The sequence below is a fragment of the Dendrobates tinctorius genome, unplaced genomic scaffold, assembly GCF_039654945.1.
Source record: "Dendrobates tinctorius isolate UK_male_01 unplaced genomic scaffold, ASM3965494v1 ptg000334l, whole genome shotgun sequence".
Lineage (NCBI taxonomy): Eukaryota > Metazoa > Chordata > Amphibia > Anura > Dendrobatidae > Dendrobates > Dendrobates tinctorius.
This window is the reverse complement of record NW_027362000.1, coordinates 2,238,887-2,260,600: the sequence shown is the minus strand read 5'-3', so window position 1 is coordinate 2,260,600 and position 21,714 is coordinate 2,238,887. Positions and strand designations below refer to the sequence as shown.

At 49.6% G+C, this 21,714-nt stretch overlaps 1 protein-coding gene across 4 annotated transcripts in view; it reads right to left on the bottom strand.

Annotated features, from left to right (window-relative positions):
* The window catches only part of THNSL2 (threonine synthase like 2), a 110,962-nt gene that overhangs the window by 25,412 nt on the left and 63,836 nt on the right, over nt 1–21,714 (bottom strand). For all 4 annotated transcript variants that reach the window (XM_073562099.1, XM_073562097.1, XM_073562100.1 and 1 more), the window contains 2 exons: nt 18,089–18,234; nt 17,859–17,984 (listed from right to left, as the gene is read on the bottom strand). In XM_073562099.1, coding sequence (XP_073418200.1) covers nt 17,859–17,984; nt 18,089–18,234 — 272 coding nt within the window. The remainder of the gene's footprint in view (nt 1–17,858; nt 17,985–18,088; nt 18,235–21,714) is intronic.

The following is a 21,714-nucleotide window of genomic DNA, read 5'->3' as shown; positions in this document are numbered from 1 at the left end:
AAAGCTACTTTATAGGCAAGATGAAGAGCAGAAATCTCTCTGATAGGCTCAAATGGCGGAGAATGAAGAGCCTCCAAGAAAGGGGTTGTCCAGTCCAAATCGATAAGTCTTCAGCCACTCTGTGTGACAGCAGACTTGTGAATTTCCCCAGTGCATGCACTATGCGCTGCATGGATTTGCCGGCTTCTGATCCGGGACCGGATGGTATGTATGCGTTATACATAATCGCAGCCAGAGCCCGACTAGTGGGTGCATCCTCGCTTCATACACTGTATTGAGTGAGGTCACGCCCCAACTAGAGACGTGGCCGTGTTATGGGTGTGGCCGACTAGAGGGCACTGCCTCGCTCCATACAAGTGTATGGCACAAGGCCACACCCACTTAAAGATCTCTGACCGAGAGCATGTATAACGCATACATACCCTCCGGTCCCGGCTCAGAAACCAGTGAATCTTCACAGTGCACAGTGCATGCGCTGGGGGGGATTCATTGCACGTCTGCAATCACACAGAGTGACTGTAGGAGTTATAAATTTGGACCAGACAGCCCCTTCTAGGTCCCACGGACCAAGGTGAGGCCGAAAGAGTGGTCTAGCGTGCACTACTCCCTGAAGTCCTGACCTGAGGTCTAGAGGCCACATCTCTCTGAAACAAGACAGCCAAAACGGACATCTGTCCCTTGAGAGAACTAAGCTCCAACCCTGACTCTATTCCTGACTGCAAGAAGGAGAGCAGTACAAGCAGAGAAATGGATGTTGGAAAAATTCCAGAAGACTCACACCAGCAAAAGTAGGCTTTCAAAGTGGAGTGAGGTGGGCTTCTGTGCCCCATCATGGTTTGGATGACTGATTCAGAGAATCCCATTGTGCTCAGATTTGCGGCTTCAATAACCATGCCGTTAAACTGAGTGACTGTAAATTCTGGTAGAAGAATGGACCCAGAGACAGAAGATCTGGATGGTGAAGAAGAGTCCAAGGGGCATCTGCCAAAAGGTTGATTTAGTTCACGTACTAGACCCTCCACGGCTAATCTGTTGCGATGTGGATTGCTGGAATCCCCTCTGCCTTGACCTTCCTGAGGAGTTTGGGCAGAAGAAGTAAAGGCAAGCATTGGTAATGCAGAGAGAGCGAGGACCAAGGAATTTCCAATGCATTGGCCACGACTGCCTAAGAATCCCTAGATCTTGCGATGAATCTTTGGACCCTGTTGTATAGTCTGGATTTCCAGCAGATCGACATCTGATGTGCCCCACTAATGACAAATCTGCTCAAATCTGGGCGAATAGTCCATTGTTCTGCCTCTACCTGCTGGTGGTTCAAGATGTCTGCTAACCAGTTGTCCACCCTGGGTATTCTGTCCCTGGGGCCTGTGGCTGCAAATATGGCTCTGTGAGATGCTGGATCTCTTCACCTTGCTTACAATTCACGACGGTCACAGATAGCTCAACTCACCTGCCGGCATACACGTTATGAAGAATCCAGAAGAGACTTTGATTTCTTTAAGAATTCTTGTTGAATGCATACAAACAGCAGCAGGTATAAAAGACTTTCTTCAGACAGGCTGAAAGCATATGTGCTTCTAATGAAGCCATGATGGAGAATGAGACACAGGAGGAAGAAGAAGGAAGTGACATCACACCCAGAAGAGGGAGACAGAGAGACAGAAGGGACAAACTTGATGGAAAGGGAGGATTTTTGCTATGCAAAACACAGAAACACATAGCAACAGTAAAATAATATGAGAGACTGCAATACAGCATGTAAAATGCACAGGACAGTCTGTACAATGTCTCATTCATGGGACATAACACTGGGTATATGAATCGCCAAGAGCAGAGGAGCTTTGTCCTCTGCCCATCTAAGTATCTCTTCCACCTCTGACATGGCAGATAGACTCAGAGTCCCTCTTTGATGGTTGAGGTACAGTAGGTCACTGCTGTGGAATTGACTGAACCGATCATAATGCAATCCTAGCTCTAGATGCTGCCAATATAGAAGAGCCGGACAGACAGCTCTGAGCTCCAACACATTGATCATAAGGAGTCTCTCTTGACTGTTGAAGGATCCCTGAACGGATAAGTGGCGGAAGATGGCCCCTCACCCAATAAGGCTGGTATCTGTGGTCAGAACCTGCCACTGGATGGGATGGAACAAGCGACCCTGGATTAATAATGGCAATGTCAACCACCACCTGAGACACTGGTGACAGTGAAGTGAAATGAGAACTGAACAGTCTAGAGACTGTATTGACCAGTCACAACAGTCCAAAAGTGTTTCATTCGGGGCCTCGAATGAAATTGTGCAAACGACTGCCTCGAACATTGCTACCATCTTCCCCAAGACTCTCATGCAAAAACAGAGAGAATGTCTCTCTGGCCGCTTCAGACTTTGGACAGAGAATTTGAGTGATAGCCTTTTCTCCTCTGGAAGAAAAATTGACTCTTGAATTGTATTGAATATCATCCATAGGAACCGAAGCCGCTGTGTTGGAATTAGTCCATCCAAATTGTTCCAGGGAATCTAAAACAATCTGCAAACTCTGCATATTCAGGGAAAAGGAAGGCACTTTGACCACAATATCATCAAGTTAGTGAAATACCACCACCCCTCTGGTCTGGAACAAAGCCATGAATGAAGCCAGGACCTTTGAAGACACCCTGGGTGCAGTTGAAAAAGAGGAGCCAAAAAGATAGGTAAATGAAGATAGATGTCCTGAATATCTATCGAGGACAGAAACTCCCCCGTCTCAATGGATGTTGCGACTGACCGGAGCGACTCCATCCTGAAGTGACGCAGCTGTACCCATTTGTTCAGCCTCCATAGATCCAGACTAGGTCATACCGAACCATCCTTTTTTGGGGATGACAAATAGGCTTGAAAAGAACCCTTTGAAATATTCTGATTACTCCTACTTGGAGCAGGGAAGCTATCGCTTGATCGAAATAGGGTCTTATACTGAGGAAACTGGGGGTACGAGACTTGAAAAAGCGATTTTACGGGAGAGCGACAAACTATTCTGTAGTCAGAATAAATTACCTCTCTGACTCATAAATAACTGACTGACCCCCGGCCATGTGTCTCTGGAGAGGAGGAGGCAACTACCCGCCTGGAAGGAATCCCCGAATGGACTACTTTAACTACTTAACTGCCTCTGGAACCAGAGGGCTTAGCATCCGGACAGAGAGAACGCCCAGTAGGAATGTGTTTAAAGGATGATCTCCTTGACCTCTGGGAGACTCTGGGTCGAGCCTGACAGTTGGAATCCTCTGGTGCAGGAAACTGACGAAAGAGGCAAAATTGCAACGCCCCCAGTCTTGGAAATGGGGAAGAACAGTGCCTCTGCCACTCGTAGCATCAGCAATGATCTTGTCCAATTTAGTACCAAACAGGTGAGACTCCTGGATTGGTAAAAATGTAAGCTAGTTATTTGAAGCCAACTCTGCACTCCATACCTTGAGCCATAAAATACAACGAATAGCCACACAATTACTTGCCGCACGGGCAGAGCATTCAGCCACATCTAATGATGACGAATATAAATATCAGTCTACATGACCTGATGTGTAATATCTGCTAGCTCCGCCACCTGGGAACCAGTCAGAATACTACGCCTTAAATATTTCGCCCAAGCAGTAACTGCCTTGGATGCCCAAGTAGCAGTGAAAGCAGGGCAGAGGACAAAGCCCACTGGCTCAAAAGCAGACTTAGTCACAAACTCTATACAATTGTCTGTGGGGTCTCTAAGTGTCACTATCTCAGCAAGAGGTATGGCAGTTGTCCTGAATAGGTGAGATATGGGCATATCTACAACAGGTGGAACAGACCAGGATGTCATCATCACCAACTCCACTGGAAACGGGTATAACACCTCCAAATGACTGCGTTTTTTAAACCGCCTGTCAGGGTGTTCCCATGCCTTATGTAGGACTTCTCCAAACTCCTTGTGTTTAGAAAGAAACCTAGCCATGCGCTTGCCTTTCCTAGTGAAACCTGTTTCAGTGGAAGGCGGGGATCATTTGACATCACCCCTAGAATCAACAGCTGACACCAGAATTTCCACCATCTCCATCTCTCTCCCTAGTAGGGACTGTGTTGATGGGCATGCACAGTCTTCTCTGGATTCTGATATTATAAGAGCCAGAGAGCATGGGAAAAAATGAACGACTGCGAGCAGTGCTTTAAGATAAGTTGCTGAGAAGAACCAATAATCACCCCCAGATGTCAACAGCCTATGTTGTCCACGGTCCTAGAAGTGCACCTGTGTAGCTGGTGTTGTTATGCTTTGGTGAGTGCTTAAATAAAGCAGGACGATGCGAATGAGGGTCCCTTGCAGGTACCATCTTAAAACTACTGCCATGTAAGAAAAGGAAGGGGTGGAGCTAAAGGGTTGGGCGCCAGAAAGCGCTGCTGATAGAACAACAGGTCTGACAGCTGGTCAAGCTTATAGTTTGACTCAGCTGCCACGCGGATAGGCCACAGCGAAACCTTATAGCTAGCGGTGTGCCGGAGGTCCAGCTACAGAGCTGCCATAACAGCAGCGATGCCGCACACAAGACTGCCAAACCGGGGCAAAGACAAAGCTGCTGAGCAACAGCCACACGCACTCCACCATACTTGACCAAGGTTTTCGCGCGACCCAAAAAAATAGTGGGGGCAAAGCGATCCCCGGAAACCAGCAGTGCGGACCGAAACTGGCCGCCGCCACAGCAGTGAAATGTCACCACCGCCCCGGCAGCGCAGCAGAACCCTGCAGCCGGGAATCAAGACCTAAGCACGTCTCATAACTACCGACACTCAGTCCCAGCCGTGCCCACCCTCCTAATTACTCTAAAACTCAGGGAGTGGGTGAGGGGAAAAAAGTGAGGAAGGCAGTGCGAGAGAGGTGGTGGGATGGGGTGAGGGTCACATAGAGTCACAACCGGTTATCCTTACCTGTCCTGAAGACCAGAAATCCAATCTTCTACGTGCATTATGTTGGGTGGGTGGGCGAGAGCTGGCTAATATCTATATACCAATCTCTAGCACTAATAGTGCCCACTACAACTACTGATAGAATTTGAGCATAACCACCAAGATGAGAAGTTATGCGTTTGACTTTTTAGGATGCTAATAGTTTAGATTCAGTCGGTAACACCAATGGTGCCAGCTACAACTAGGGGTCACTTCTAGTCATTTTTAGGTATAAGTATAACCACCAAGATGAGTGGTTGTACTTCTATTTTAACATGAATTGCTGCTTCCATTTGATTACTTAGTCTAAATATTGAAGTCAAGGTTGGCGACCATTACATTGCAGGTTCGCTATATATGCAGTCTCCTAATTAATATTTTCTGGTGATATCTATGTCAGCTACGCCGGTGGACTGATAACATAGTTATATACGACTAGATGTGTGCCCGATGCTATCGCTTCGGGAGGGCAGTAACATCACGATGGGAGCAGCTTTGTGGCGCTGGGGATGGTGGCCTACCCACTTCTGTGCAGTCACAACTGGCAGTAAAGACGGTGTTTTGCGGTCTGTGCTGGAGATGGTATGCGGCGCCACCAGAGGGTGGCCGCACCCAATCTCCACCACAGGCCTCAAGCCATGGTCTTTCTTGCTGGCTGTGACTGGACGGAGGTGGGTGGGCAGGCAGCAGCGGGATTCGGCGCGTGTAGTCAGGCGGTGGGTCCTGGCGGGGGTCCGGTGGCGGCGGCATCCCTCTCACTACTCCCCCCTCATTACACCCTCTCGTAACACCCCTCTCACAGCCGGCAGGAAAGACGGTGCTTTGCGGTCTGTGCTGGAGATGGTGTGCGGCGCCACCAGAGGGTGGCCGCACCCAATCTCCAGCACAGGCCTCAAGCCATGGTTAGTGTTGAGCATTCCGATACCGCAAGTATCGGGTATCGGCCGATATTAGCGGTATCGGAATTCCGATACTTAGTTCCGATACTTTTTTCATATCGGATTCCGGAATTGGAATCGGAATAGGAAGTTCCCATCATGCTATGAGCCTGCTTGCTTTGATTAAGCCAATGGGAATCCTCCGAAGTGTGGGCACATCCTGTTAGGCATGTAGGCATGTTAACTATTGGCATGGCTGTGATTGGCTGCCGAAATGATGTCATGATGCACTATAAAAGCCACCGCAGCCGCCATTTCTGGTCACTCTGCTGTGAATTCAGTTAGGGACAGGCTGCTGTAGAAGACTGTGAGGGACAGTTAGAAATAGCGATTCCACCAAACATCTAGTGCTTTACCCAGGCTACATAAACCACCACTGTAGCCTTCTTTGCCCTAGCAGCAGTGTTCACAGCTGTCTGCAAGGGCTGTGTGAGTGCAGCTCACGCTGTGGAGTGGGTCCTGCAGCCACGTCAGGCTGTAGGCCACCCAGTGTGATCACTGCTGCCTCATACATCTTTTATTTTTTGAGCTGCATTTTTTACATAATTTCAATCTAGTGTGCTTCCATCCGTATCCATATACGTTGGTTGCAAACACTAGTAGTAGACAGCGGAGCCTTTCTGCAGCCTTTCAGTGCTAGTGTCCACTTTGCTGCACTGTTCACGGCTGTCTGAGAGGTCTCTGACTGTGTGTGAGTGCAGCTCACGCTGAGTAGTGTGTCCTGCAGCTACGTCTGGCTGTAGGACGCTCAGCGTGCGTCAGTGCCTCACACATATTTTTATTTGAGTGCAGCTCATTTTTTCTTCTATTAGTGTGCATCCATCCGTCTCCATCTACGGTGGTTGCAAACACTATAAAGGAGTACACAGCGGAGCCTTTCTGCAGCCTGTCAGTGCCAGTGCCCACTTAGCTGCACTGTTGACGGCTGTCTGAGAGGCCTCTGACTGTGTGTGAGTGCAGCTCACGCTGAGTAGAGTGTCCTGCAGCTACGTCTGGTTGTAGGACGCTCAACGTGCGTCACTGCCTCACACATATTTGTCTTTGAGTGCAGCTCATTTTTTCTTCTCCTATTAGTGTGCATCCATCCGTATCCATCAACATTGGTTGGTTGCAAACACTATATAGGAGTAGATAGAGGAGCCTTTTTTTCTGGCTTGTGCCCTGCCGGCGCAGCCAGATTAGTATTACCCAATTTTTTTGGAGCCTCATCTTTTGCATTGTAGGTTACCTGCCTGCATTGTAATAGCTCCAAAAAGTTGGTGATACTATCAGTTTCAATTCTTTGTTCACATACTTTGAGTTTGTTTCCAACAAAGAAACCACAAAAAAAGTTCACCAAACACTACATTTTGAACTTGTGTAGGCCACATCAGCTCCTATTAAAGTCTAGTCCACACACACACACACTTCATAAAATTAGTGTTTCTTGTACCTGTAACCAGCTGTTCAGGAATAAGCACACTAAGGCCCCCCTTTGTACTTTTTTGCCTATCTTAAGCAGTCTTGCAAGATGAAGAAGGCAGGGAGTAAGGCGCGTGGGCGTGGGCGTGGGCGTGGAGTTTCAGCAGGGAGAGGACGTGGGGATTCTGCAGGGAGAGGACGTGGGGATTCTACAGGTAGAGGACGTGGGGATTCTGGGCCTGCTGCGGGCACCAGTGGATCAGCATCCCCCAGTTTTAGCAGGCAACAGTCCTTTATGCGCAGCTTTGTAGGACCTCAACGTACCCCACTGCTGCGGGAGGAACAAATTGAAGCCGTTGTCGGATGGATGGCAGCTAACGCATCGACTTCAATTACTTCCGCATCCTCTCAGGGTCAGAGCACCGAAGAGCAACCATCTGTCTCTTCACCACCTGCCAAAGTGCCCAGGCAGTCAGAGAGACATGGACAGGAGCCATCACAGTCTCTACTTCTGTTCTCGGAATCTGTTGGCTTGGAAAGAGGGGGCCAGCCAAGCAGCATTCCTGAATGTGAAGAAGAGGGAGTATGCAGTGATGCGCAACTTCTTTGTCCCTCTGAATCTGAAGAGGCGAGTGGGCCAGTGCCTATGGTCAGCACACCTCAGTACGCATCAGATGATGACGAGACTCAGTTGCCACTTTCTGGTGCGTACGGTGCTGGCGAGACAACCCCGGAGAAGCAGCTGTTTGAAGAGGGGAGGGAAGATGATGAGGTCCTTGACCCATCATAGCGTGAGCAACAGGAAGGTGGTGGGAGCAGCTCGGAGGAAGAGATTCCCCTACCGGCCAAAACAGGAGGCAGAGGGAGGGGGAAGACTTGGTTGCCTGTACCCTCCACTTCGGCACCCGTTAGGAGCATTCCTCCTTCCAAAGGCAAACCGGGCGCTCACAAGAGTTGCAGTGCGTGGTCCTTTTTTGACACAGTTGCAGATGACATTTGCTTTGTCAAATGCAAGCTGTGTCATCAGAGAGTCAAAAGAGGGAGAAATGTCAGCAACCTCAATACCACAAATATGTGGAAACATGTGCGCACCAAGCACGAGTTGGAGTTGCAGAGACACCCTGAAGACGTAGGCCAACGTACAGCACCACCTACCACCTCTTCAGTTCGTGTTGGGCCCTCTTCCTCCAGCTCACACACTGCTGGTTCGGCTTCCTCACAGGATCGCCAAGGAAGAACCTCTGCCACTGTTGTCCGGAGACCCTGTCAGATTACACCCATAGCAGCACGTTCCCATCCATCACAGCCATCGGTAGCACAGGCATGGGATAAAAGGCGCCCTTACTCGGCAAACCATCCCCGAGCACAGTCTCTGAATGCTGGCATTGCCAAACTTCTGGCAGTTGGAATGCTGTCATTCAGGCTGGTGGACACTGACACCTTCCGGGACTTAATGGCATTGGCAGTCCCCCAATACAACGTGCCCAGCCGCTTTTATTTCAGCAGGCGAGCCGTCCCTGCCCTGCAGAAACATGTTGAGGGCAAAATAAAACATGCGCTACTAAACGCCGTTAGTAGCAAGGTCCACCTGACCACCGATGCGTGGACCAGTAACCATGGACAGGGACGATACCTTTCCCTCACTGCCCACTGGGTCAATGTTGTGGAGCCGGGTACGGATCTGGAGAGTGGCGCTGTACGTGTTCTTCCAACGCCACGGATTGCAGGACTCCAGTCTGTACACATAGACTCCTCCTCCTACTCAAGTTCCTCAGAAACAGCAGAGCAGGAGCCTGTTACGACCGATATGAGCACAGCCGTGGCCAAACGTCAACAGGCTGTACTCAAATTAATTTCTTTGGGGAATCGAAGCCACACAGCGCAGGAGCTCTGGAATGCTATCAAGCTGGAGAGCGATGTGTGGTTTGGGCCAGCGAATCTCCAGCCGGGCTTGGTAGTGTGTGACAATGGCCGAAATCTGGTGGCAGCTCTTGGCCTAGGCAACCTCACACACATCCCATGTCTGGCACATGTTCTTAACTTGGTCGTGCAGAGCTTTCTGAGGGACTATCCGGATCTTGCTGCACTGTTGCACAAGGTCCGCATAGAGTGCGCTCACTTGCGACGTTCCAGCACGGCAAGATCGCGCCTCGCTGCTCTGCAGCGACGATTTGGCCTTCCGGAACATCGCATCATATGTGACCTACCCACCCGGTGGAATTCAACGTTACATATGTTGGAGCGGTTGTGTGAGCAGCAGGCAGCAGTCATGGAGTACCAGCTGCATCAGGCGCAAACAAGTCGCACTGTGCGCCGTTCACACTTCAGCACCATTGAGTGGGCCTCTATGAAGGACATCTGCCTCGTTTTGCGTGCCTTCGATGAATCCACGCGGATGGCGAGTGCAGATGATGCACTAGTCAGCATGACTGTCCCCCTTATCTGCCTGCTTCAACAAACACTGCAAGCACTAAGGGATGAGGTTTCAGAAGAGGTGGAGGATGAGGAGTCCCAAATGCCATCTGCTTCTGGACAGTCTGCGCTACGTGTTTCCTCACAAAGGCCTAGGCAGGGGACACTTTGTGAGGAGGATGAGGAGGAGTCGATGGAGGAGGAAGACATCTCTCCAGAGGAGGGAGGTACACAAACCTCTACTCAGTATGTACAGCGAGGGTGGGGTGATGCAGAGCAGGCCGAGGTCACGCCTCAAACAGGGGACAGCGGTTCTTTGGCAGTTGGGAGTCTGCAGCACATGGTTGATTTCATGCTGCAGTGCCTGAGAAACGACCGCCGCATCGCCCACATTCTCGTCTCGGCTGATTATTGGGTGTACACCCTCCTAGATCCTCGCTACCGGGACAGCGTACAAAGGCTCATACCAACGTTGAACCGGGAGCGTAAAATGCGGGAGTACGAAGAGTCACTGGTGCAGTCCATAATGTTTTCCATTCCACCCGACAGCATTGTTGCTAGTGCTTTACAAAGCAGCTCTGTGCGTCGAGGCAGTGGAGGAAACTCTGCACAAAGAGGGAGCAGAGGCAGCGCCGCAGCACAAGGCAAGACCACTATGGCCCAAATGTGGCAAAGTTTTGTGTGTCCACCACAATTGTCTACACCATCAGCGACGCCTCGAGTCAGCAGGAGGCAACGCTTCCGTCAGATGGTGTCAGACTACATGTCTTGCCCTGTCGCTGTACTCCCAGATGGCTCTTCCCCCTTCAAGTTTTGGGTCTCTAAGCTGGATACATGGCCAGAGCTTAGCCAGTATGCATTGGAGGTGCTGGCTTGCCCTGCTGCCAGTGTATTATCGGAACGTGTCTTTAGTGCCGCAGGTGGTGTACTAACAGACCGTCGCACGCGACTATCTTCCGATAATGTTGACCGGCTGACTTTTCTGAAAATGAACAAGGCCTGGATCTCCAAAGACTTTGCCATTCCTCTTACAGACTAAATTAGTGGTTGGCAACTGTATCCAGGTCTGCTGGTGTGTTCATTTTTCTACCACCTGAACTATAATCCCTTTGCTTCAACACAGCCAGTTGTCGCTCAGATGTGTCGTCTGCACAGAGAAACACACTAGCTCCTGTGTTAGTGGGGTTCAGTAATGCCAGCTGATCCCCTGCTGTGTGGACGGCAAAGTCACCAGCTCCATCAACATTCAAACCACTACTGATTTTTAACCGTGCCCAACTTAGGTCTCTGGCTCCACTGTCTCTACTATTTCCCCTGACCTCCAACCCCGCCATCTACATCTCTGAAGTGGCGTCAGCACAATCTACACTTGTTCCTGTGTTCCTGTGGCTCAGTCCCATCAGTTTATCCCCTGATGTGTGTCCGGCAAGGTCTCCTGCTCTGTCCACATTCCCATAACCAGTAGTGGGAATGAGGACAGAGCTGGCGAACTTGCCGGACAAACATCAGGGGATCAACTGACGGGACTGAGCACCAGTAACACAGGAACAAGTGTAGATTGTGCTGACGCCACTTCAGAGATGTAGCTGGCGGGGTTGGAGGCCAGGGTAAATAGTAGAGACAGTGGAGCCAGAGGCCTAAGTGGAGCATGGTTAGAATCAGTAGTAGTCCACAACCTCCATAAAAACCGCTGCCCATTGGCCTCTGCATGCGGCATGCGTAATCCTGGGCTCCAACAGCTTCAGTTGGTGTTCAGAAGTGTCGTCTCCACAGAGCCAAACACCTTCGTTAGAGTGTTAGTGGGGTTCAGCACTGCCAGCTGTTCCCCTGCTGTGGAGATGGCAAGTCTCCTGCTGCCTTCACCTGCCAAAATCCAGTAGGCCCCAGCCTGCTCCTCGCCTAATCCTGGGCTCCAACAGCGTCATTTGGTGTTCAGAAGTGTCGTCTCCACAGAGCCAAACACCTTCGTTAGAGTGTTAGTGGGGTTCAGCACTGCCAGCTGTTCCCCTGCTGTGGAGATGGCAAGTCTCCTGCTGCCTTCACCTGCCAAAATCCAGTAGGCCCCAGCCTGCTCCTCGCCTAATCCTGGGCTCCAACAGCGTCAGTTGGTGTTCAGAAGTGTCGTCTCCACAGAGCCAAACACATTCGTTAGAGTGTTAGTGGGGTTCAGCACTGCCAGCTGTTCCCCTGCTGTGGAGATGGCAAGTCTCCTGCTGCCTTCACCTGCCAAAATCCAGTAGGCCCCAGCCTGCTCCTCGCCTAATCCTGGGCTCCAACAGCGTCAGTTGGTGTTCAGAAGTGTCGTCTCCACAGAGCCAAACACCTTCGTTAGACTGTTAGTGGGGTTCAGCACTGCCAGCTGTTCCCCTGCTGTGGAGATGGCAAGTCTCCTGCTGCCTTCACCTGCCAAAATCCAGTAGGCCACAGCCTGCTCCTCGCCTAATCCTGGGCTCCAACAGCGTCAGTTGGTGTTCAGAAGTGTCGTCTCCACAGAGCCAAACACCTTCGTTAGAGTGTTAGTGGGGTTCAGCACTGCCAGCTGTTCCCCTGCTGTGGAGATGGCAAGTCTCCTGCTGCCTTCACCTGCCAAAATCCAGTAGGCCCCAGCCTGCTCCTCGCCTAATCCTGGGCTCCAACAGCGTCAGTTGGTGTTCAGAAGTGTCGTCTCCACAGAGCCAAACACCTTCGTTAGAGTGTTAGTGGGGTTCAGCACTGTCAGCTGTTCCCCTGCTGTGGAGATGGCAAGTCTCCTGCTGCCTTCACCTGCCAAAATCCAGTAGGCCACAGCCTGCTCCTCGCCTATTCCTGGGCTCCAACAGCGTCAGTTGGTGTTCAGAAGTGTCGTCTCCACAGAGCCAAACACCTTCGTTAGAGTGTTAGTGGGGTTCAGCACTGCCAGCTGTTCCCCTGCTGTGGAGATGGCAAGTCTCCTGCTGCCTTCACCTGCCAAAATCCAGTAGGCCACAGCCTGCTCCTCGCCTATTCCTGGGCTCCAACAGCGTCAGTTGGTGTTCAGAAGTGTCGTCTCCACAGAGCCAAACACCTTCGTTAGAGTGTTAGTGGGGTTCAGCACTGCCAGCTGTTCCCCTGCTGTGGAGATGGCAAGTCTCCTGCTGCCTTCACCTGCCAAAATCCAGTAGGCCACAGCCTGCTCCTCGCCTAATCCTGGGCTCCAACAGCGTCAGTTGGTGTTCAGAAGTGTCGTCTCCACAGAGCCAAACACATTCGTTCAAGTGTTAGTGGGGTTCATCATTGCCAGCTGATCCTCTGCTGTGGAGATGGCAGTCTCTCCTGCTGTCTCCGCATTACAAAGACAGTAGGCCTCTGCCTACACCCTCCTATTTCCTGGGCTTCAACACAGCCAGTTGTAGTTCGGAAGTGCCGTCCACACGGAAAGAGATACTTGCTCCCGTGTCTCAGTGGGGTTCAGTAACGTCAGCTGATCCCCTGCTGTGTGGATGGCAGTCTCTCCTGCTGTAAACTCATTCAAAATACAGTAGGCCTCTGCCTACACCCTCCTATTTCCTGGGCTTCAACACAGCCAGTTGTAGTTCGGAAGTGCCGTCCACACGGAAAGAGATACTTGCTCCCGTGTCTCAGTGGGGTTCAGTAACGTCAGCTGATCCCCTGCTGTGTGGATGGCAGTCTCTCCTGCTGTAAACTCATTCAAAATACAGTAGGCCTCTGCCTACACCCTCCTATTTCATGGGCTTCAACACAGCCAGTTGTAGTTCGGAAGTGCCGTCCACACGGAAAGAGATACTTGCTCCCGTGTCTCAGTGGGGTTCAGTAACGTCAGCTGATCCCCTGCTGTGTGGATGGCAGTCTCTCCTGCTGTCACCTCATTCAAAATACAGTAGGCCTCTGCCTACACCCTCCTATTTCCTGGGCTTCAACACAGCCAGTTGTAGTTCGGAAGTGCCGTCCACACGGAAAGAGATACTTGCTCCCGTGTCTCAGTGGGGTTCAGTAACGTCAGCTGATCCCCTGCTGTGTGGATGGCAGTCTCTCCTGCTGTCACCTCATTCAAAATACAGTAGGCCTCTGCCTACAGCCTCCTATTTCCTGGGCTTCAACACAGCCAGTTGTAGTTCGGAAGTGCCGTCCACACGGAAAGAGATACTTGCTCCCGTGTCTCAGTGGGGTTCAGTAATGTCAGCTGATCCCCTGCTGTGTGGATGGCAGTCTCTCCTGCTGTCACCTCATTCAAAATACAGTAGGCCTCTGCCTACACCCTCCTATTTCCTGGGCTTCAACACAGCCAGTTGTAGTTCGGAAGTGCCGTCCACACGGAAAGAGATACTTGCTCCCGTGTCTCAGTGGGGTTCAGTAATGTCAGCTGATCCCCTGCTGTGTGGATGGCAGTCTCTCCTGCTGTCACCTCATTCAAAATACAGTAGGCCTCTGCCTACACCCTCCTATTTCCTGGGCTTCAACACAGCCAGTTGTAGTTCGGAAGTGCCGTCCACACGGAAAGAGATACTTGCTCCCGTGTCTCAGTGGGGTTCAGTAATGTCAGCTGATCCCCTGCTGTGTGGATGGCAGTCTCTCCTGCTGTCACCTCATTCAAAATACAGTAGGCCTCTGCCTACACCCTCCTATTTCCTGGGCTTCAACACAGCCAGTTGTAGTTCGGAAGTGCCGTCCACAAGGAAAGAGATACTTGCTCCCGTGTCTCAGTGGGGTTCAGTAATGTCAGCTGATCCCCTGCTGTGTGGATGGCAAAGTCTCCTGCTGCCTACACAGTCATACCACTACTGATTTTTAACCGTGCTCCAATTAGGCCTGTGGCTCCACTGTCTCTCGTATTTCCCCTGTCCTCCAACCCTGCCAGTTACAGCTCCGAAGTGGCGTCTGCACAATCCACACTTGTTCCTGTGTTACAGGTGTTCAGTCCGGTCAGTTAATCCCCTGATAACTGACCGGACTGAACACCTGTAACACAGGAACAAGTGTGGATTGTGCAGACGCCACTTCGGAGCTGTAACTGGCGGGGTTGGAGGACAGGGGAAATACGAAAATCAGTGAAGCCACAGGCCTAAGTGGAGCTTGGTTCAAATTAGTAGTCTACAACCGATCTTAAAATTTCTTCAATGCAGCCTCAGCCTGCTCCGTGCTTGTCCCTGGGCTTCAACACAGCCAGTTGTTGCTCGGAAGTGCCGTCTTCACAGAGTAAAACACTAGCTCCTGTGTTTGTGGGGTTCAGTAACGTCAGCTGTTCCCCTGCTGTTTTGATGGCAATCTGTCCTGCTGCCTCCCAATTGACAGCACATCAGGCCTCAGCCTGCTAAGTGCTTGTCCTGGGCTCCAACATCGCCAGTTGCTGCTCATAACTGACTTTGGCACGGGTACTCCCTCCTGCCCACCTTGGTTCCAGCCCTGCCTGCTGTTTCCGGGAAGTGTCAATGTCAGTTTGCCACCCCAAGTTGCCATGTCGTGTTGCGGTTGGGTTAGCCGAGGCTAGGGTGCCAGCAGTTTAGGTGCTTCCTATGTGGACTGCGGGTTCTGGTAAGAAAGGTTTGTTCCATAGTGCCAGTAGGACAAGCACCCCCTGTAGGACTGTGTGATTCGGTAACTGCGGCCAGCTTGCGGCATGCCAACTTTGCTTTTCAGGGGTAACTTCTGATACCCCTCCGGGTTCCAGCACCGTCAGCTGGTTCTCATCAGAGCCTTTGGCCTAGGTGCCTCCATCTCGGTATCCGAGTTCCGGCAACGTCTGCTGGTCCTTGGTAGTGCTTTGTAGCACAGGTACCTCCTGCTTAGTAACCGGGTTCCAGCACCGTCAGCTGGTCCTCGGTTGTGCCATTGGCTCTTATTCCTTCTGCTGCCCCTCCGGGTGCCAGCACTGTCAGCTGGTCCTCGCTATTTCCATTTGCTCTTGCAGCTTATGCTACCCCTCCGGGTTCCAGCACCGTCAGCTGGTTCTCGTCAGAGCCTTTGGCCTAGGTGCCTCCATCTCGGTATCCGAGTTCCGGCAACGTCTGCTGGTCCTTGGTAGTGCTTTGTAGCACAGGTACCTCCTGCTTAGTAACCGGGTTCCAGCACCGTCAGCTGGTCCTCGGTTGTGCCATTGGCTCTTATTCCTTCTGCTGCCCCTCCGGGTGCCAGCACTGTCAGCTGGTGCTCGCTATTTCCATTTGCTCTTGCAGCTTATGCTACCCCTCCGGGTTCCAGCACCGTCAGCTGGTTCTCGTCAGAGCCTTTGGCCTAGGTGCCTCCATCTCGGTATCCGAGTTCCGGCAACGTCTGCTGGTCCTTGGTAGTGCTTTGTAGCACAGGTACCTCCTGCTTAGTAACCGGGTTCCAGCACCGTCAGCTGGTCCTCGGTAGTGCCATTGGCTCTTGTTCCTTCTGCTGCCCCTCCGGGTGCCAGTACCGTCAGCTGGTTCAAGAGGACAAAGAACAGGAAGACAACCACCAAGATGCAGAACAACAAGAGAGAGAAGACAAAGAAGCATAAAAAAACAAAGCAGAAGAACATTAAGCATAAGACTAATACTCTGAGCAAATGATATTATCTTATTTATAAGCAGAAGAAGACTAAGCAGTGTATGGGGGTGAGTCCGTTCCTCCTCGTGGTGCCCCTGGAAAAGGCCTGCTGCTGCAGGCCAAACTGAACACGGACAAATCCTGTTGTAAATCTTTTGTGACAGGCAGAACGGAAGGTGTAAACTTCTAACTTTTCTAGATAACAACTACAGGAATGCCTGACACAAACAAGAATATGATGAAGAAGAATAGGAAGAAGATGAAGAAGCTGAATATGTAGAATAATAATTGTTGAATAAGAAGAATATGAAGAATGTAAGAAAAGGAAGAAGAAGAAGAAGAAGAAGAAGAAGAAGAAGAAGAAGAAGAAGAAGAAGAAGAATGTAAAAAAAAGGAAGTAGAAGAAGAAGAAGAATGTAAAAAAAGGAAGTAGAAGAAGAAGAAGAAGAATGTAAAAAAAGGAAGTAGAAGAAGAAGAAGAAGAATGTAAAAAAAGGAAGTAGAAGAAGAAGAAGAAGAATGTAAAAAAAGGAAGTAGAAGAAGAAGAAGAAGAAGAATGTAAAAAAAGGAAGTAGAAGAAGAAGAAGAAGAATGTAAAAAAAGGAAGTAGAAGAAGAAGAAGAAGAAAGAAGAAAGAAGAAGAAGACATACATGTCTGGCAAAATATAAATGAGGCTAACATAGTCAATATCTTTGTAACTCCTAACATCTTTAAAAAAAAAGTTTAATTCCTGCTATTCCATTTGATTGGGCTAAACCTCTATGGCTTTAATGTCTCCTCCACCTCCCACAATACATTCTACATTATTCTTAGTTGTTTTTCTTCATGTAGAATTAACCTACAAGGAAAGAAAGGTTTTTTTTTAATTCCGATATTTTGGCCCCATTGACTTGCATTGGTTCCCGGTATCGGAATCGGCGATACCGATACTTTTTTTTAAGATCGGCCGATCCATTCCGATCCGATATTTTCAAGTATCGGCTGGTATCGCTCAACTCTAGCCATGGTCTTTCCTGCTGGCTGTGACTGGACGGAGGTGGGTGGGCAGGCAGCGGCGGGATTCGGCGCGTGTAGTCAGGCGGTGGGTCCTGGCGGGGGTCCGGTGGCGGCGGCATCCCTCTCATTACTCCCCCCTCATTACACCCTCTCATTATACCCCCTTCATTACACCCCTCTCATAATATCCCCTCGTTACACCCCTTTCACAGCCTCATGATTGCAGCCTGGATCCGAACGGCAGCTGGGATCTGAGCGGTGGCTGGGATCCAAGCAGCGGCCAGGATTCCAGCAGCAGTTGGGATCGCAGTGGCGTTCGGGATTGCAGCGGCAGCCTGGATCCAAGCAGCATCACTTGGGTGTTCCAAAATGGCGGTCGGCGTACAACCGGTGTGGCGCAGTAGATTGCGGGATTTGGGGACATCCAGACGGAAGTGGATGACAGACAATCTAAGGCAATTATATATGTAGATATGATTATACATATCTAGTGATGATATTTAGAAATTTGTGAATAGCCAATTTTTGAACAGTTGCTGTGACTGATTACTAGCAAAAATAATTGTTGTTGTGTTCAATTATGTAGTTAACTGGCCCTGTGAGAAACTCATTGTGCTTTGCTTTTGTTTTTAATTCTGGTGAATGGGCTTTTTCACTGGATTTATACTCTACCTTTCCATGCAGGTCTTGTGGTAATTTCAGCCTTTTCCTCTCATTAAATTCATCCATCATCTCTTTGATTTTTGCACTGTCTGAATGTGCAGCCAGCCACAGTATCCGCTCCATATTATAGGGCTCCTGTGCGGCAGAGGACGTTAAAAAATGCAGAGATAAGCTCATATTGTCATAGTCCATATGCAGAAAAGGTCTAAGTGACGTGTAAAATGTGCCGTCATCACTACCTGAATATCCATTGCAGATGCCAATGTCATCGCCGTGTCGCCGAGAGAAAAGTCACCGTGCTGTACAGCTCTGTGAATAATGTCATTACTATTCACTACAGCCACAAGCTGGATTGGCAGACCCATCTTCTGGGCAATACACCCCGCTGAGGGATTTACAAATGTCACACAGTGAATCTACCAGCAGAATAGTGAGTGCAGCTCTGGGGTATAATACAGCATGTAACTCAGGATCAGTAATGTAATGTATGTGCACAGTGACTGCACCAGCAGAATAGTGAGTGCAGCTCTGGGGTATAATACAGGATGTAACTCAGGATCAGTAATGTAATGTATGTACACAGTGACTGCACCAGCAGAATAGTGAGTGCAGCTCTGGGGTATAATACAGGATGTAACTCAGGATCAGTAATGTAATGTATGTACACAGTGACTGCACCAGCAGAATAGTGAGTGCAGCTCTGGGGTATAATACAGGATGTAACTCAGGATCAGTAATGTAATGTATGTACACAGTGACTGCACCAGCAGAATAGTGAGTGCAGCTCTGGGGTATAATACAGGATGTAACTCAGGATCAGTAATGTTATGTATGTACACAGTGACTGCACCAGCAGAATAGTGAGTGCAGCTCTGGGGTATAATACAGGATGTAATTCAGCCTGAGATCAGTAATGTAATGTATGTACACAGTGACTGCACCAGCAGAATAGTGAGTGCAGCTCTGGGGTATAATACAGGATGTAACTCAGGATCAGTAATGTATGTACACAGTGACTGCACCAGCAGAATAGTGAGTGCAGCTCTGGGGTATAATACAGGATGTAACTCAGGATCAGTAATGTAATGTATGTACACAGTGACTGCACCAGCAGAATAGTGAGTGCAGCTCTGGAGTATAACACAGGATGTAAATAAGCATTAGTACAGGGTAAGTAATGTAATATACACTCACTGGCCACTTTATTAGGTACACCATGCTAGTAAGGGGTTGGACCCCCTTTTGCCTTCAGAACTGCCTCAATTCTTCGTGGCAGAGATTCAACAAGGTGCTGGAAGCATTCCTCAGAGATTTTGGACCATATTGACATGATGGCATCACACAGTTGGCGCAGATTTGTCGGCTGCACATCCCTGATGCGAATCTCCCGTTCCACCACATCCCAAAGATGCTCTATTGGATTGAGATCTGGTGACTGAGGAGGCCATTTGAGTACAGTAAACTCATTGTCATGTTCAAGAAACCAATCTGAGATGATTCGAGCTTTATGACATGGCGCATTATCCTGCTGAAAGTAGCCATCAGATGTTGGGTACATTGTGGTCATAAAGGGATGGACATGGTCAGCAACAATACTCAGGTAGGCTGTGGCGTTGCAACGATGCTCAATTGGTACCAAGGGGCCCAAAGAGTGCCCAGAAAAAATTCCCCACACCATGACACCACCACCACCAGCCTGAACCGTTGATACAAGGCAGGATGGATCCATGCTTTCATGTTGTTTACGCCAAATTCTGACCCTACCATCCGAATGTCGCAGCAGAAATCGAGACTCATCAGACCAGGCAACGTTTTTCCAATCTTCTACTGTCCAATTTCGATGAGCTTGTGCAAATTGTAGCCTCAGTTTCCTGTTCTTAGCTGAGAGGAGTGGTACCCAGTGTGGTCTTCTGCTGCTGTAGCCCATCTGCCTCAAAGTTCGACGCACTGTGCGTTCAGAGATGCTCTTCTGCCTACCTTGGTTGTAACGGGGGGCAATTTGAGTCACTGTTGCCTTTCTATCAGCTCGAACCAGTCTGCCCATTCTCCTCTGACCTCTGGCATCAACATGGCATTTCCGGCCACAGAACTGCCGCTCACTGGATTTTTTTTCTTTTTCGGACCATTCTCTGTAAACCCTAGAGATGGTTGTGCGTGAAAATCCCAGTAGATCAGCAGTTTCTGAAATACTCAGACCAGCCCTTCTGGCACCAACAATCATGCCACGTTCAAAGGCACTCAAATCACCTTTCTTCCCCATACTGATGCTCGGTTTGAACTGCAGGAGATTGTCTTGACCATGTCTACATGCCTAAATGCACTGAGTTGCCGCCATGTGATTGGCTGATTAGAAATTAAGTCTTAACACACAGTTGGACAGGTGTACCTAATAAAGTGGCCAGTGAGTGTATATGTAGCGGAATAATGAATACAGCTCTGGTATATAATACAGGGTGTAACTCAGGATCTGTACAAGATAGGTAATGCAATGTGTTAACATACAGTGAGAAAAAAAGTATTTAGTCAGTCACCAATTGTGCAAGTTCTCCCACTTAAAAAGATGAGAGAGGCCTGTAATTGACATCATAGGTAGATGATAAGTCATTCACAAAAGTTCATCTCAATATTTTGTTATATATCCTTTGTTGGTAATGATAGAGATCAAACGTCTTCTGTAAGTCTTTCCAAGGTTGGCGCACACTGTTGGTGGTATGTTGGCCCATTCCCCCATTCAGATCTCCTCTAGAGCAGTGATGTTTTGGGCCTGTCGCTGGGCAACACGGATTTTCAAATTCAATGTGAGGTAGCGCTGTCATTCAAGTAAGGGATACTCGCTCAGCAGCCACAAAATCAGATCCGGCACAGGTTTTCCATAAACTCCAAAACATAGTCCTTGCGGTTTATTCACCATCATAGAGCCACAGCAGCACCATACAGTTCATTTCCGTAGCATAATCCAAAGCAATCAACATAAAGTTCATCACAGCATAGCGTCCTTGGCAGAGCTTCTCTCTGTAAACCCTGTGTCCAGCATACAGGTTGGCATGCACAGGCTCTTCAGCCTCCTCATTATCTAACCCACGTCAGGGTTTCCTCACGGCTGTTTCCCCATGCTGCAGACATCCACTCTCTTCTCTGGGACACTCAGACGCTGGCAGCCATGACACACAGCCACTCCACAGGCTGTTAGCCAGGAGATGCTTCTCCTAGCGGGACCTTCCACACTGGACCAACCGGGTCCCAGCATCCACCCCCTGTGACCTACCCTGGCCACATTATATCGTTCATAGCCACGCCCACTGGGTCACATGACTCTGACCTCATCACAGGTCCTTCAGGCATTTTCACTCTCTTTACAACAGTGCTTTAAACACACCCCCTGGGTGGGTTTGCAAGTAACCAGTCCCCCCCAACTCTCTAGTTACCTGGAGACTTCTCCCTTACACCTTGAGACAACACCTCAGCAATATCATTGCTGATCAATACACATACTGTACATAAGTCTACATCTCAAGGCCACCCACCTTGAGATACATAACCATCCTTCAGGATTCTGACACTCACCCTTTCTCTTGGGACATCCACACAGCACCCCCTAGTGGACACAGTGGTCACTACACCAAACCCTCCAAAGGTTTTCTATGGGGTTGAGATCTGGAGACTGATAAGGCCACTCCAGAGCCTTCATATGCTTCTTAGGAAGCCACTCCTTCATTGCCCTGGCGGTGTGCTTGGGATCATTATCATGCTGAAAAACCCATCCACGTTTCATCTTCAGTGCCCTTGCTGATGGAAGGAGGTTTGCACTCAAAATCTTACGATACATGGCCCCATTCATTCTTTCATGCACACGGATCAGTCGTCC